Source organism: Dendropsophus ebraccatus, chromosome 3 (assembly GCF_027789765.1).
Source record: "Dendropsophus ebraccatus isolate aDenEbr1 chromosome 3, aDenEbr1.pat, whole genome shotgun sequence".
NCBI lineage: Eukaryota > Metazoa > Chordata > Amphibia > Anura > Hylidae > Dendropsophus > Dendropsophus ebraccatus.
Window position 1 is genome coordinate 114964128 of NC_091456.1, and position 17088 is coordinate 114981215.

Genomic DNA, 17088 nt, shown 5'->3' on the forward strand with positions numbered 1-17088 from the left:
GATCCACAGGGGCATGTGGATGGGTACATTCTTTATTCTCTATGAGGGGGGGAGGGGTTAACCGCAGCGAGAGACCTCTCACTTATATCTCCCTGAACAAAGGGGTTGGGCAATGATTTTCCATCATGCCATCGGTGGTTGTTTGGGAGAGCACTATATACCCTAGATTGGGGACCTTTAGGCTGGGTTCACGTGTTGCGCAGTGCAGCCAATAAGTATGTGGTTTACTGTGAATTGCCATAGTTTTCCAGTAAGGACAGATGACACAATAAAAATCATGTACTTCACCTGGGACCTGCTGAAAACATGTCAATTCATGGGAAACCAGCCTCTAGTCTATGACATTTTGTGTAGACACAAAATGCGACACTGTATGTACAGAAAATGCAAGGAGGAAGGAGGACTATGCATCCAATATAGCTCTACATTTAATGCCTGTCCATTAAAAATAAGTATAATAGCTACAGCAGATAAACACAGAGCAAACACTGGGAGGAATAATAATAAAGGCAGTGATTCTAAGCTTAAACTAGACATTCTGCAAATGCACTAGACTGTCAAATAGGCTGTTTAAAAATATGATGCATCTTTAGACTGCCTACTTTGGCACCATCTTTAATTTGGCTTAATCTTTAGCACATATAAGCCAATGCCATATTATGCAAAATCATGCCCACTGTTTTGCTAAGCACTGTCACTGTCACACAGTAAAAATATTCTTTTTGCTCAATTTTGTCTTGAAAAAGATTTGCACCATAATCTTTTTAAAGACCTTTTTGACACTTTTCTGTAGAGTCCTACAAAAGTGGTATAGCCTCAGCAAAACGGTCTGCGAATTTGTAGACCGTCTAGTTACAATTTACACCAACTATTAGTCTGCATATTTCAGAATTGTGTGCTGAAATGTTGGTGCATACAGACCATGCCCCCTACCCCCCTTCCCTTTTTTTTTTTTTGAACCAGCATATTCTTTTATAAGGCACACACCTATTTGTTAACACTGAAGAAAAAAGGTGTTAAAAAAGTATCTAAAACAGAATAAATGTGGTATAAGTCATATTTGCCAGTTTTAGGTGCAAAATACACTAAGATTTTGGAACATTCTGGACCATTATTTTTCATTTACATCCAATGAATAAAATTTAAACATGAAACATTCAATTTACATAAAATAATGTATGTCTTCTGTAAAAAAAAAAAAAAAATCTGGCAGCTCTGACTATGTGAATGCTAATTCTTGTCTTTGAACACATACAGCAGTTTGTGAATAAGTGGTAATAAAAGATCTCACCCTGAGCAGACTGCGTTTGGACGAAGGTTTTGATAAGTGTATCTGTAGCCTGTGTATAAAGAGACAGTGCATAGCGTAGAGATTGTAGGTCGGGACTTTTCTCCAGGAAAGTCTTCTTAAGACCAACACCTCCAGCATGGAAATATTGCTGTAAAGTAAAGCAAGCCTAAATTACTAGAAACTAATATTTTATCTCAAATGTAGTAAAGCCAACAGTCATTTAAAGAAGCACTCCCGCAATTTTTTTTTACAGCTGTGATGTATCTATGCATTTCCTTAGTGCATCTGGATCATGTGACCTTTCATCAGCCACTATCTTTACTTTCGGATTGCATACTCTTACTTTCAAATCCACTATCAATCTCATGTTCCAGAAAGACATGTAACTACTGAGAGGTGGGAATCACCACAAGACCCAACTGTAGGAAAGGATTCCATTTTTAGATAGAAAGGAACAACTAAATGAGTTAACACTTGGTATATATAAATAGGTTGACTAGCTGAATAATGAGTAAAAAAAATAATTGTGGGACTGTGTCTTTAAGAATTACGACATAAACTATGGATTTACCTAGGGAGATATACGATTACCTTAATTGTATCCAGTGCAAGCTCCACAACAGCACATTGCTTTGGGGTCAAACTCTTTGCTTCCTCCCTTACCATGTGATCCTACAGATAGATGTAGTAGAGAATAAAATGTATCACATTGTTTATTATACATCAAATGACAAACTGAGGAGACCTAAATGTGTTTAAAAAATGGAAAGACTGGAAAATGAACTTGATTGTATGATCTGTACCTTGAGTTTGGAAAGTTGTCCTAACTCCTTAGCAGCATTAATTATGAGATGCGTTCCCTGGAGAAAAACAAGGACCACCAGAATGGTTACACAGAGAATAACAGACAAACCAACCAATGTTATCAATGTATACAATTAATGTTCCCGTATACATTATTTGTTTCGCCTCTGTGTTTGAAGGTGGATTCCCAGTTATTATACTACTATTGCTTCCATGCTACCCATGCCAGCCTCTGTAAATATGTCTTTTTATTAAAATATTTTATCCTACATGTCTTTGATTTGATGAAGATCCACTCATCAATTTGTTTCTACAGAACCACTACATCCTATTATTATATTTTAGTTCTGTAACCCTATATTAGCTTGAGACAAGTTTTCTTTATTCTTTTTTCTACTTTGTCACATCTATCCTTAAAGAGTACCTTTAAGGGGGAACTATCAGCAGGTTAGACAAATGTAACCTGCTGATAGTTCCCCCTTTCTCCTCGACGTCAGTCCCACATTGATATTCAATGAAGCATTGATATTCATTGATTGATATTCAATGAAGCAAGACGAATGATGCTGTGGGGGCAGGGCAGTGCTCCTGGCCAAAGATTATGCTGTACTAACAGTGCGGGAGTGGCGCTAAGGAGGAAGGTTAGACACATACCTTCCTCCTCAGCATCCTGGCCGCTATAGGGGTCTATCAGCAGATTAGAGTCATCTAACCTGTTGATCGTTCCCTTTAAATTCTTCTCACATGTCTGTTTTAGTAAATACTTGCATTCCTCATAAAATAGGAATTTAGGAACACCCTTTCCTCAAACCCAACATTGGGCCTTACTTATGCATCCGCATGGCCCATGCATTTAAATAACCCCATTTACATGTCTGTCCATCCACAATTATGAAAAACATTGCGGACGTAAGATTTAGGCCTTAATCATTTTTTTCCTCCTAGAAATGCATGAGCAGTTGTTAACTGAGCAGCACAAACGCCCTTCTCAATAGGCTATACACTTGGTGTGTCATCAGTAATTGGATGCAGTGTGTAGGGGTACCTCCAAGGGGAATGATGACACCTATTTTCAATGTATTCATACATTTCCATTTAGAATAACAAAGTGGGCACAATACAGTCGTTAACTCCTACATTGTTATCTTATGGGGAATACTAGTGTCTACTAAGCAGTCATGTCAGGAGGGCTGTCAGATCTACAGGTTATACACTAGTTAGCATTTTCTTGCCCAAGAGCTGTTTTTTTTAACTGAAAATCCAGTAATGGTGGACTTTATGAATGTCCATGCATAATTTCTGATATAAAAAATGTAAAACCACATCGCACCGATCCATTGCATCATGATGTGTATGTGTTTATGCTTTATAGTGGATAAAAAGGTCACCAGGACAATACATGCTATATTTCTTCTTTTTATGAGCCTTCAATAGGAGAGTCTTCCTTAACTTATGAAATCTGATCTGTATCCGTTAGAACATAATCAACAACAGCTTGGCGCACACAGCTTGACTGCACACTATAGACAGCACAATTGCAGAGAACACGTAATAGGGTAAAAGTTTAAGACACAGCTCACAAGGGCAGATTGCACAGAGAGACATAAAGAGTATAGGGAAGAGTGCAGAAAGACAGACACACACACAGTGTCCTTACATCTGCATGGTACGGCAGCTTCACCCTGCTCTGGAGAGAGAAGTGTGAGATTAACATATGAGTGTGGGTGTGAAAAGAAGACCATACAAGAACAGCCATTTTATGTCTACACAAACTGTACATATACAACACTGCTACATACACACTGCACAAATCCACACGAAATATGCATTTGTTAGCTTCTCTATATAGAATATTCAGCATTACCTAGGAAAACAATAGGCTAAGGTGAATATTATGCAGCATATTAATACAACAACAGAAAACTGCACATGTTCTTCTGCGTAGTTTACAGCAAACTCTTGACAAGTTTTAGGGCTGACACAATACTTCTACTGCAAAAAATCTGCAGGTTTGGGGGCTTCTTGCAATGTTTAATTAACTATGTAACCTTGCAATATACAAGACTGAAGGTTCTGCATACATGTTTACCTTCTCTAGCCCTTTGCCATGTTTTCTCAGCAGCGTCCCCTGCAGAAACATGTCACAATTGGTCACTGCTTTGGAACAAGCATTTTTTTTATGGCAGTCAAGTGTTGAACTAAAGGAGTGAGCGCATAGGTTGTTGTGCTAGGGGTTATAAAACGTGTAGTATAAAGTGTGGGAAGAAGAACATGAGTGAAGGCACTGGTTGGTGTGAAAGGATTATGATAATGTTTTAATAGCCAAGAGCAGAGCAAGGCTTTGTGACTGAGGATTTTATACACACCTGGTTAAATTTTAAAATTCCAGCGACACTGAATGTAAACGGGCGTCACTCATACATGTGACACGACAATATAGTTTTAACTTAACACAGGGTACAAAAAGGACAGTAAATTAAAAGCAAAATTAACACACAATGAAGTTAGAAGGGTAGAGTCACAATGCATCAGGAAAACTACAGTGGGTACTTTATTAACATAAACTGTCAGTATTTGACGAGGCCTAATTTAACTTGCCTTTTATTTTATCTTTCTGTTTTTGAAAAAACGTCTTTTTTTTTTTTTTACAGTTTGAATAGCTGTAGTATTGTGGCACTTGTTGAATGATTATGAGGAAAATGAGCAAATGGAGTATATGCTGTGCTGTGTATTAGCCCTAAGAAGGGCTTTTGGGGTCTTGCCTGCCTAAAATCACCTAAATCCTAACTGACCCTACTCCAGGATTTCTCCCTTACTACCTTCAAGATGGCATCTGATAACGAGCAGCAGGAGCTGAGTTCTTATAGTTGGAGGTCACATGAGTAAGCCATCTAATTAATAAAGATGCTGTTCTTGCAATGCCTGCATGCTCCAAGGGCCTGTCACAGCCTCCCTGCATAGTTATTGGCTGGGAAAAAGTGACAACCTTGGGGGGGAGGGGAAACTAATTTTTTACAACATTTTCGCTCGGATACACAATTGAAAATGAATACATCAAATAGTGTAATATTCGATCGAATTGTAATACTCGCTCATCTCTAAACATTACCTTTTTGTCCTCCTAAAGGATTTAGAAGCTCCTAATGAATTTTTTTTTATCTCCAATGCACATATCACATAGCTATAACTGTTCCACACTGCATTTACCTGGTATGCATAGGTACAGTATGCAATGTCAGCATCCTGCCAAAAAAAGTTGCAGAGTTTACGCATATTAGTCTGTTTCACTGTTTAAATTCCAGTACTCTTAATTTTAAAAAGCAGAGAAACTTGGTAAACCATATTTTTGTGTACGTAAAGAAAAACACAGATCCGTTTTAATCAGTTTTCCTTTATAATGTAAGTCAATGGGAAACTGATTTTGTAGTATGGCATACAGCAGCATCTGTTCTTACTAGAGATGGTTTTACAGGGAGTACTGTGGCTGCATCCACCTAGGCAGCGGGATTTTAATGTCAATAGTTTGGGTTCCAATACACTCAATCAGCATTTTTGCTCAATTTTTCATTTCAGTGCAAGACTTTTGCACTATTTTTAATGTTTGCTCAACAACAAATTAGTGCAATAAAACTGCACAGTTTAAAGGACTACTTCACATTCAGTTATAAATGCATTAAAAAAACACTAATGCTAATTTACAATAGAAAAATGGCTGCAAGTATATACTTATTTTATGTTTTTTTTATTTTATTTTCCTTTTAAGCTCCTTTTCATTTCCATTCATTTTTTTGCCCATTATGATGACAGCCATAGAGTATCTTTGCTGTGTTTTAGACTAGGGATGGTCCGAACCGAGTTTGGTTCGAGTTCGTACGAACCCGAACTCTCGGAAATGATTCCCGCTGTCTGGCCGCTCCGTGGAGAGGGTGGATACAGCGGGAGGACCGCCTGGAAAACTGTGATACAGCCATAGCCAAAGGCTGTATCCCAGTTTTCCAGGCGGTCCTCCCGCTGTATCCACCCGCTGCACAGAGCGGGCAAACAGCGGGAATCTGATGCCGAGCGTTCGGGTTCATACGAACCCGAACCTCGGCAGTTTCGGACCATCCCTATTTTAGACCCATTCTGGTTTGGGCTACAAACACTGACTAGACTTAAGTAGACCTGTGAAACTGTTTAGGTGCAGCAACGTCCTCCGAGATTGTTGCCGAACTCAAGCAGTTTCACATTTCCTCTCAACACTAACACAACCAAATATACTGACCAAAATTCTTTGTATAATCCCGTCCTAACAATATGACCAAATGAAGCCATGTTTAAAAAGCTTGCCTAACTACCAGGTCAGAGAATGGAATAGTGTAGCAGAAATGCCACATTCTAAAAAGAATCAAAGTTTTGGGTGAAAAAAAAGTTGCAACTTGGTTGCTATAGACAACAATCTACACAATCCAGAGCTTGTCTAGATTTCTGAGACTGCCACACAGCAGCCTCCGATTTGTTGGATTTCCTGGGATGTGTGCACCTTTCAATAAACCCAGTGTGGGGAATGGGGGGGGATTTAGATTAGCTCTTGATAAATCCTCTTTATGTTTATTATTAAGGCTTCTTGAAAATGTAGCGTGGAAGGAAGAGTATTGGCCTCTGAAATGTCTGCAGGGAGGACATGCCTGGGCATCTGAGTTCATGGGATACATCAACTATAAGAGCTCTGTTGTATGCTGCATCGATGATCGAATATAATAAAAGTGAACTGATGTCATGAGGACATTGTGTGCATTATTCACCCGATGTTACATGGAGTGAGCTAGAAACTGTTTGAAAAACAATGACAGCTAATTGGTGAGAAATTACCTTTCCTCCATGCTTATCATATAATACTGTTTGTAGACTGGACTTGGTGGAGTCTGGCAGTGTGGAGGGTGCATGAAGCTATTTAGTGCAGACTTTGTTCTATTTTTGTGACAACCAGTAAAATATTTAATATATATATATATATATATATATATATATATATATATATATATATATATAATGAAACAAGAAGGCAGAAGCTGTCAAAAAACGGAAAACATACCCGAAGGGTGGACGAAAACATAAACATCCCAGCACAAATGAAAAGCAGGAAAAGCCTGAGAAATAGCTCCAAACAAAAGACAGGAGCATCCTAAATCTATGAAGACATTAAATGAATGCACAATGCACACTGAATGGGGACTGAACCTGAGAGCTCCCAGCATCGAGATTAATTATATTATAGCTCCTAAACAGTTTAAAAGTTGGTGATAGTGTACTCCCAGATCCAGTCCACAAAACACCGTCCATGTACAGACAGAATCCTATGGACGTGTGCATTAGCCCTTACGGAAGATCACAGCCAGATGTTCTCACTGGGACTGAATGTAGCAAAGAACTCTGACCTTTTTTCCACTATAGTAAATGTGAATAAGTTTGTAAGGGTCTTGGCAATTAAAAACACTTCTATGGTGAGCATGCTATGGAAAATAAAAAATCTTATAAAATACTAAATGAACAAAATAAGTTAAAGAATCTGAATTTTGTTAAACAGGTGGCTCTAAAATATCTTTTGGTAGATCATAATGCTAATTTTTAAATGCAAAATCCATATCATTACCGATCAACCAGTGGCACTGCAGAGGTGTTATGGAAGCCCAGGTTTGATGGCAGTCTTCAGCTCGTCTGCATTGTTAGGTCTGGTGGCTCTCATCTTCCTCTTGACAATACCCCTTAGAATCTCTATGGGGTTAAGGTCAGACGAGTTTGCTGGCCGATAAAGCACAGTGATACTGTGGTTATTTGACCAGGTATTGGTACTATCAGCAGTGTGGACAGATGCCAAGTCCTGCTGAAAAATGAAAATTCCATCTCCAAAAAAGCTAGTTGGCAGAGGGAAGCTCGAAGTCTAATATTTCCTGGTAGACGGCAGCGATGACTTTTCTCTTGATAGAACCCTACCCCAGCAGATTACATGGCGCCCCAAACCATCACTGATTGTGGAAACTTCACATTAGACCTCAAGCAGCTTGGATTGTGTGTCTCTTCCTCCAGAAGATGGGACCTTGATTTCCAATTGAAATGAAGGATATGCAAAATAGCTCTCATACCTCTTGAGCAAAGAGAGATTGTTTGGCTTGGCATAAAATCCCCAGTCAATGTTCTAAGGCTCCTTGACTGAGCGAGACTTGACTTGAAGGGACATCTCTTTGCTCAAGAGGTGTGAGAGCTATTTTGCATATCCTTTCTTCCCAGAATTCTCAGTGCAGCAGCAATGGTCTGTAAGTCTCCACATGTCTTTATGACGAGCTCTCCTTAAAAAGGATGTACCACCAGGTACGTACTCTTTAACCTGACACAGGGATAGAATGGCGCCGTGATGGGGAAGCCGGTGCCGCGGTCCGTTTTTCAAACCGCGTCCCGGTTCCCCCGTATGGCGTAGTTCTTTCCACGGTTACCGGACGGTGCTCAAGCACTGGAGGTACGCCGGCCCGCCCCCAGTGGGAGGGAATTCCCTCCCGTCTATGACGCGGCTCCTTAGGTTCTAACGGAGCTGCGTCATTGAGGGGAGGGAATTCCCTCCCACTGGGGGCGGGCCGGCCTACCTCCAGTGCTTGAGCAACAGCCGGTAACCGTGGAAAGAAAAATGGACCGCGGCACCGGCTTCCCTGTCACGGTGCCGTTCTATCCCTGTGTCAGGTTAAAGAGGAAGTACCTAGTGGTACATCCTCTTTAAGGAGAGTAACTACCCCTTTGACCCATGTCGATAGACCTCTCACTAGCCAGCCAACACCCTACTCTGCACTGATGAGAGGCAAAAACCCCGAAATAGCTATCTGCAGATGGGAAATCTTTCCTTTTGGAGAGATTGTTTGGCTTGGCATAAAATCCCCAGTCAATGTTCTAAGGCTCCATGACTGAGCGAGACTTGACTTGAAGGGACATCTCTTTGCTCAAGAGGTGTGAGAGCATATCCTTTCTTCCAGAATTCTCAGTGGAGCAGCAATGGTCTGTAAGTCTCCACACGTCTTTATGACGAGCTCTCCTTAAGGAGAGTAACTACCCCTTTGACCCAATTGAAATAAAAAATTTACAGCAACTGTCTACTTCTTTTTCTCCTTGGCCCAGGTAGAACGCTTCTGATGCTGTCTATTGGTCAGGAATGGCTTAACATGTGAAATGTGACACTTGTAGCCTATATCCTGGATATGTCTGTGTGTGATGGCTCTTGAGAGAAACAGATTGCTGAACTCAGGGAGAACAGCCAAATGACAACACTGCCGGCTGCTAATGAAAGCGCTCAATGCTGGGTCTTTCCCGGAGGGATATCTGGCTAGTCCTGTGTTTTGAGACTCTTCAATGAGGCTCCACGGACTCCTCTTTTGATGGCTCTTGAAGCACTGACTCCAGCAGCAGTCCACTCCTTCCCCAAACTTCCCAAAATTTCTGTATGGCCTTCTCTTAACAATCCTAACAAGACTGCAGTAATCCTGGTTACTTGGGCACCTTTTTCTACCACACTTTTCCCACTCAACTTTCCATTAATATGCTTTGATACAGCACTCTGTGACAGACAGCTTCTGGACATCGGGCAAGTCAGAATTCTTCCCCATGATTGTGTCACCTACTGAACCAGAATCATGGTTTACGCTGAGAGATTTATCTGACAGATTTCTGAAGCCAAAGCCATATAAACAGAGAACAGGTCTCAAAGGAAAGACTGAGATTTCTCCTCTTCTCAAATCCATTCCTGGCTTTGGCTTCAAAAATCTATCATAAATCTTTCTGTGAAAACACACCATAAGGGACCTTTTAAACACTTAGGAAGCATTTGCATTTGTTTTGGGTTAATTATTCAAATTTTCTCTAAGACAATGAATTTTGGGTTTTACACTTAAAGCGCTATAGTATGTGCTTAAATGATGGAAAAGAGGTTTTCTGAGAGATATTGTCCTATAAAAATGTTAACATAATATATCTTATGTAAAGTACGTGAGTAAATGGTAAAAATGGTCCATTCAAGCAGTTTAAGTATCCTTAGTGATATATAGCTATACTGCTGAATACCTGGTAATTTTGTGATGTGGTATAGTATTCTTGATTCTTCTGTATCTTTTCAGTAGTTGTAGGTGTTGAGGTGTCGGGTTGGGAGCGGGCCCCGGCCGGTGGCTCCACTACTACCAACTCTCGGCATGAGGTAAGTAATCCAAAGGTTTTCCACGGAGTAGCAGTGACGTCACTGTAGTAGTTGCCATAGTTCATGCAGGTCAAACATCTAACATGTTTCAGCGATCAGCGGTCGCCCTCATGAGAGATAATTTTGGCCTCGATGCAGCCTCTTTTCCATCATTTAAGCACATACTGTAGCGCTTTAAGTGTATACACATAATTTTGGCATATTTTAACTATTAGGAGGGACCACGGAATCCCTTGCTACACTTTAGCAGCATAACAGTTGGCTTTTTTCTAAGTACAGCGCCGTGTATATGATAGTTTTTTTTTAGAAATTACCTTTTTTTAAAACAAAATTTTATCTATATGAATTTTGGGTTTTCCTTGTCTGCAAACCATTATCATCAACATTAACAGAAAGAAACACTAGGAAAGGTCCACTCTGTTTCTAACAATTCTATATATTATAGGGGTTTCACTTTTTGAATTGAATTGAATTGAAAAACCCTTTTTGATGATATTCTAATTAATTGAGATGCACTTGTATAGTAACAGTGCCACCTAGAGGTGGAGGTTGCAGGACAGAGAGGTGTTCTGGCTATTTCAGCTAGATGCCAGGGCACCTAATGGCATGAACCTGTGCCACAAACTCCTGCTCCTGATTTAACAGAGTTCGGTGGAGCAGTCATATATATGTTGTAGTGAAATGATAGAATCAGGGATTTGATCAAATCCCGGGAAATGATGAAATGACCAAGCCCTTCCATCATTTCCCTGAAGAAAGTCAGTAATTTGATCAAATTACTGACCTCTTTCAGGGAAATGATGGAATGGAATTCTATCATTTCCCCTGCAAAATACCTCCTGCTCGCCTGTCCGCCTCTGGTCCCGTGTGCTGTGTGCTGATGCCTCCTGCTCCCCGCTCATCTCCCCTGTAAACCTCCGGTCCCGTGTGCTGTGTGATGATGCCTCCTGCTCCCGGTTCTGCTCCCCTGTCTGCCTCCGGTCCTGTGTGCTGTGTGATGATGCCTCCTTCTCCCCGCTCATCTCCCCTGTGCACCTCTGGTCCTGTGTGCTGTGTGATGATTCCTCCTGCTCCCGCCTCTGCTCCCCTGTCCCCCTCCCGTCTTGTGTGCTGTGTGATGATGCCTCCTGCTCCCAGCTCTGCTCCCCTAACTGCCTCCAGTCCCGTGTGCTGTGTGGTGATGCCTCCTGCTCCCCGCTCATCTCCCCTGTGCACCTCCAGTCCCGTGTGCTGTGTGATGATGCCTCCTGCTCCTGGCTCTGCTCCCCTGTCTGCCTCCGGTCCCGTGTGCTGTGTGATGCTGCCTCCTGCACCTGGCTCTGCTCCTCTGTCCACCTCCAGCCCCGTGTGCTGTGTGATGATGCCTCCCACTCCCAGCTCTGCTCCCCTGTCCACCTCCGGTCCTGTGTGCTGTTTAATGCTGCCTCCTGCTCCTGGCTCTGCTCCCCTGTCTGCCTCCTGTCCCGTGTGCTGTGTGATGCTGCCTTCTGCACCTGGCTCTGCTCCCCTGTCCACCTCCAGTCCCGTGTGCTGTGTGATGATGCCTCCCGCTCCCAGCTCTGCTCCCCTGTCCACCTCCGGTCCCGTGTGCTGTGTGATGCTGCCTCCTGCTTCCAGCTCTGCTCCCCTGTCCACCTCCGGTCCCGTGTGCTGTGTGGTGATGCCTCCTGCTCCCCGCTCATCTCCCCTGTGCACCTCCAGTCCCGTGTGCTGTGTGATGATGCCTCCTGCTCCCGGTTCTGCTCCCCTGTCTGCCTCCGGTCCCGTGTGCTGTGTGATGATGCCTCCTGCTCCCCGCTCATCTCCCCTGTGCACCTCTAGTCCCGTGTGCTGTGTGATGATGCCTCCTGCTCCCGGCTCTGCTCCCCTAACTGCCTCCAGTCCCGTGTGCTGTGTGATGCTGCCTCCTGCTCCTGGCTCTGCTCCCCTGTCTGCCTCCGGTCCCGTGTGCTGTGTGATGCTGCCTCCTGCACCTGGCTCTGCTCCCCTGTCCACCTCCGGTCCTGTGTACTGTTTAATGCTGCCTCCTGCTCCTGGCTCTGCTCCCCTGTCTGCCTCCTGTCCCGTGTGCTGTGTGATGCTGCCTCCCGCTCATAGCTCTGCTCCCCTGTCCACTTCCGGTCCCGTGTGCTGTTTGATGCTGCCTCCTGCTTCCAGCTCTGCTCCCCTGTCCACCTCCGGTCCCGTGTGCTGTGTGATGATGCCTCCTGCTCCCGGTTCTGCTCCCCTGTCTGCCACCGGTCCCGTGTGCTGTGTGATGATGCCTCCTGCTCCCCGCTCATCTCCCCTGTGCACCTCTAGTCCCGTGTGCTGTGTGATGATGCCTCCTGCTCCCGGCTCTGCTCCCCTGTCTGCCTCCGGTCCCGTGTGCTGTGTGATGCTGCCTCCTGCACCTGGCTCTGCTCCCCTGTCCACCTCCAGTCCCGTGTGCTGTGTGATGATACCTCCTGCTCCCTGCTCTGCTCCCCTGTCCACCTCCTGTCCCGTGTGATGATGCCTCCTGCTCCCAGCTCTGCTCCCCTAACTGCCTCCAGTCCCGTGTGCTGTGTGATGCTGCCTCCTGCTCCCCGCTCATCTCCCCTGTCCACCTCCGGTCCCGTGTGCTGTGTGATGCTGCCTCCCGCTCCCAGCTCTGCTCTCCTGTCCACCTCCAGTCCCGTGTGCTGTGTGATGATGCCTCCTGCTCCCGGTTCTGCTCCCCTGTCTGCCTCTGGTCCCGTGTGCTGTGTGATGATTCCTCCTGCTCCCGGCTCTGCTCCCCTGTCCGCCTCTGGTCCCGTGTGCTGTGTGATGATGCCTCCTGCTCCCGGCTCTGCTCCCCTGTCCGCCTCCGGTCCGGTGTGCTGTGTGATGCTGCCTCCTGCTCCTGGCTCTGCTCCCCTGTGCACCTCCGGTCCCATGTGCTGTGTGATGATGCCTCCTTCTCCCGCCTCTGCTCCCCTGTCCGCCTCCGGTCCTGTGTCCTGTGTGATGCTGCCTCCTGCTCGCAGCTCTGCTCCCCTTACTGCCCCCGGTCCCGTGTGCTGTGTGATGCTGCCTCCTGCTCCTGGCTCTGCTCCCCTGTGCACCTCCGGTCCCATGTGCTGTGTGATGATGCCTCCTTCTCCCGCCTCTGCTCCCCTGTCCGCCTCCGGTCCTGTGTCCTGTGTGATGCTGTCTCCTGCTCGCAGCTCTGCTCCCCTTACTGCCTCCGTTCCCGTGTGCTGTGTGATGCTGCCTCCTGCTCCCAGCTCTGCTTCCCTGTCCGCCTCCGGTCCCGTGTGCTGTGTGATGATGCCTCCTGCTCCCGGCTCTGCTCCCCTGTCCGCCTCCGGTCCCGTGTGCTGTGTGCTGATGCCTTCTGCTCTCGACTCTGCTCCCCTGTCCTCCTCCGGTCCTGTGTGCTGTGTGCTGATGCCTCCTGCTCCCGACTCTGCTCCCCTGTCCACCTCCAGTCCCGTGTGCTGTGTGATGATGCCTCCCCCTCCCGGCTCTGCTCCCCTGTCCACCTCCGGTCCCGTGTGCTGCTAATGCTGCCTCCTGCTCCCGACTCTGCTCCCCTGTCCACCTTAGATCCCGTATGCTGTGTGATGCTGCCTCCTGCTCGCAGCTCTGCTTCCCTAACTGCCTCCGGTCCCGTGTGCTGTGTGATGCTGCCTCCTGCTCCCAGCTCTGCTCCCCTAACTGCCTCTGGTCCCGTGTGCTGTGTGATGATACCTCCTGCTCCCTGCTCTGCTCCCCTGTCCACCTCCTGTCCCGTGTGCTGTGTGATGCTGCCTTCTGCTCCCAGCTCTGCTCCCCTGTTCACCTCCAGTCCCGTGTGCTGTGTGATGATGCCTCCTGCTCCCCGCTCATCTCCCCTGTGCACCTCCAGTCCCGTGTGATGATGCCTCCTGCACCCAGCTCTGCTCCCCTGTCCACCTCCAGTCCCGTGTGCTGTGTGATGATGCCTCCCACTCCCGACTCTGCTCTCCTGTCCACCTCCGGTCCCCTGTGCTGTGTGATGATGCCTCCTGCTCCCGGCTCTGCTCCCCTGTACGCCTCCTGTCCCGTGTGCTGTGTGATGATGCCTCCTTCTCCCGGCTCTGCTCCCCTGTCCGCCTCCGGTCCTGTGTGCTGCGTGATGCTGCCTCCTGCTCCCGACTCTGCTCCCCTGTCCACCTTAGGTCCCGTGTGCTGTGTGATACTGCCTCCTGCTCACAGCTCTGCTCCCCTTACTGCCTCCGATCCCGTGTGCTGTGTGATGCTGCCTTCTGCTACAGCTCTGCTCCCCTAACTGCCTCCGGTCCCGTGTGCTGTGTGATGCTGCCTCCTGCTCCCAGCTCTGCTCCCCTAACTGCCTCCGGTCCCGTGTGCTGTGTGATGATACCTCCTGCTCCCTGCTCTGCTCCCCTGTCCACCTCCTGTCCCGTGTGCTGTGTGATGCTGCCTTCTGCTCCCAGCTCTGCTCCCCTGTTCACCTCCGGTCCTGTGTGCTGTGTGCTGATGCCTCCTGCTCCCGGCTCTGCTTCCCTGTCCGCCTCCAGTCCCGTGTGCTGTGTGATGCTGCCTCCTGCTCCTGGCTCTGCTTCCCTTTTCGCCTCCGGTTCCATGTGCTGTCTGCTGATGCCTCCTGCTCCTGACTCTGCTCCCCTGTCCACCTCCGGTCCCGTGTGCTGTGTGCTCATGCCTCCTGCTCCCGCCTCTGCTCCCCTGTCCGCCTCCGGTCCTGTGTGCTGCGTGATGCTGCCTCCTGCTCTCGGCTCTGCTCCCCTGTCCGCCTCCGGTCCCGTGTGCTGCGTGATGCTGCCTTCTGCTCCCGGCTCTGCTCTCCTGTCCGCCTCCGGTCCCGTGTGCTGTGTGCTGATGCCTCCTGCTCCTGGCTCTGCTCCCCTGTCCGCCTCCGGTCCTGTGTGCTGCGTGATGCTGCCTCCTGCTCCCGGCTCTGCTCCCCTGTCCACCTCCGGTCCCGTGTGCTGTGTGCTGATGCCTCCTGCTCCCGACTCTGCTCCCCTGTCCGCCTCCGGTCCTGTGTGCTGCGTGATGCTGCCTCCTGCTCCCGGTTCTGCTCCCCTGTCCGCCTCCGGTCCCGTGTGCTGTGTGCTGATGCCTCCTGCTCCTGGTTCTGCTCCCCTGTCCGCCTCCGGTCCCGTGTGCTGTGTGATGATGCCTCCTGCTCCTGGCTCTGCTCCCCTGTCCGCCTCCGGTCCCGTGTGCTGTGTGATTATGCCTCCTGCTCCTGGCTCTGCTCCCCTGTCTACCTCCGGTCCTGTGTGCTGCGTGATGCTGCCTCCTGCTCCCGGTTCTGCTCCCCTGTCCGCCTCCGGTCCCGTGTGCTGTGTGATGCTGCCTCCTGCTCCTGGCTCTGCTCCCCTGTCTACCTCCGGTCCTGTGTGCTGCGTGATGCTGCCTCCTGCTCCCGGTTCTGCTCCCCTGTCCACCTCCGGTCCCGTGTGCTGTTGCCTCCTGCTCCCGCCTCTGCTCCCCTGTCCGCCTCCGGTCCTGTGTGCTGCGTGATGCTGCCTCCTGCTCTCGGCTCTGCTCCCCTGTCCGCCTCCGGTCCTGTGTGCTGCGTGATGCTGCCTCCTGCTCCCGGTTCTGCTCCCCTGTCCGCCTCCGGTCCCGTGTGCTGTGTGCTGATGCCTCCTGCTCCTGGTTCTGCTCCCCTGTCCGCCTCCGGTCCCGTGTGCTGTGTGATGATGCCTCCTGCTCCTGGCTCTGCTCCCCTGTCCGCCTCCGGTCCCGTGTGCTGTGTGATTATGCCTCCTGCTCCTGGCTCTGCTCCCCTGTCTACCTCCGGTCCTGTGTGCTGCGTGATGCTGCCTCCTGCTCCCGGTTCTGCTCCCCTGTCCGCCTCCGGTCCCGTGTGCTGTGTGATGCTGCCTCCTGCTCCTGGCTCTGCTCCCCTGTCCGCCTCCGGTCCCGTGTGCTGTGTGATGATGCCTCCTGCTCCTGGCTCTGCTCCCCTGTCTGCCTCCGGTCCCGTGTGCTGTGTGATGCTGCCTCCTGCTCCCTTTTTCCTTTATTAATTGGTTTCGAATAAATAATTTTCCTTTCAATGACTATTGTCATGTTACTTAATAAATATAGAGCCAGGCGACTCCTGACTCGTTCATTCCATCATTCCCCTGAAAGGGGTCGGTTATTTGATAAAATCACTGACTTTCTTCAGGGAAATGATGAAAGGGCTTTGCTCTTTCATCATTTCCCAGGATTTGATCGAATCCCTAGTGATTTAATCAAATCCCTGAATTCTATCAATTCACTGCAACATATATACAGGTTATAGTGACTAACATGTACACTCATTTATGATTTATGAAACATATAATCCAATATGTGTCTAGCAGCAACTGTGCAATGGTTTTAATGAGAACTAACTATGATAATCTTGTGATCAAATGTGTACCACTTTGGAAAGACATCACAATGTATTTGGAAGGGAATGTCTTGAGCATAAATTCTGGGTCAGATTACCTCTCAGTAGCCATGAGTAGGGTGGTGATCGACTCTTTGGCTGATCATTGTCTTTATTATACAGAGTGATGGCTGCCTGATTCGGCAGATTATTGTTCTGTGTAACAGAACCCTAATGAAGTGGTCCGCCTTCTTGTCCCCACCGAATTCACCTACCCTTTAAACCCACTTAGATACTCACTCTTGCTATAGAGGGCACCAAGGGAGGCACTATTTGGGATGGGATGGATGGGGTAAAGGTAAGGAAGGGTGCAAGATCCTAAAATGTTTTTCTGAAAGCTTCTGCAGATATGAGACATGGTAACCACTAATACAGTGAAGAGCATGTGTAGAGCTGGGATTATCACTA

The 17088-nt window shown here is 47.4% G+C and overlaps 1 protein-coding gene across 2 annotated transcripts in view; it reads right to left on the reverse strand.

The window, feature by feature from the left end:
* The window catches only part of LOC138785988 (protein unc-13 homolog A), a 215782-nt gene that overhangs the window by 13093 nt on the left and 185601 nt on the right, over positions 1 to 17088 (reverse strand). Inside the window, exons 35-39 of one of the 2 annotated variants that reach the window (XM_069962556.1) lie at positions 4185 to 4223; positions 3753 to 3782; positions 2095 to 2151; positions 1883 to 1963; positions 1292 to 1439 (exon numbers count right to left, since the gene is read on the reverse strand). In XM_069962556.1, the coding sequence (XP_069818657.1) occupies positions 1292 to 1439; positions 1883 to 1963; positions 2095 to 2151; positions 3753 to 3782; positions 4185 to 4223 (355 nt within the window). The remainder of the gene's footprint in view (positions 1 to 1291; positions 1440 to 1882; positions 1964 to 2094; positions 2152 to 3752; positions 3783 to 4184; positions 4224 to 17088) is intronic. The other variant, XM_069962555.1, reaches the window with a different exon arrangement.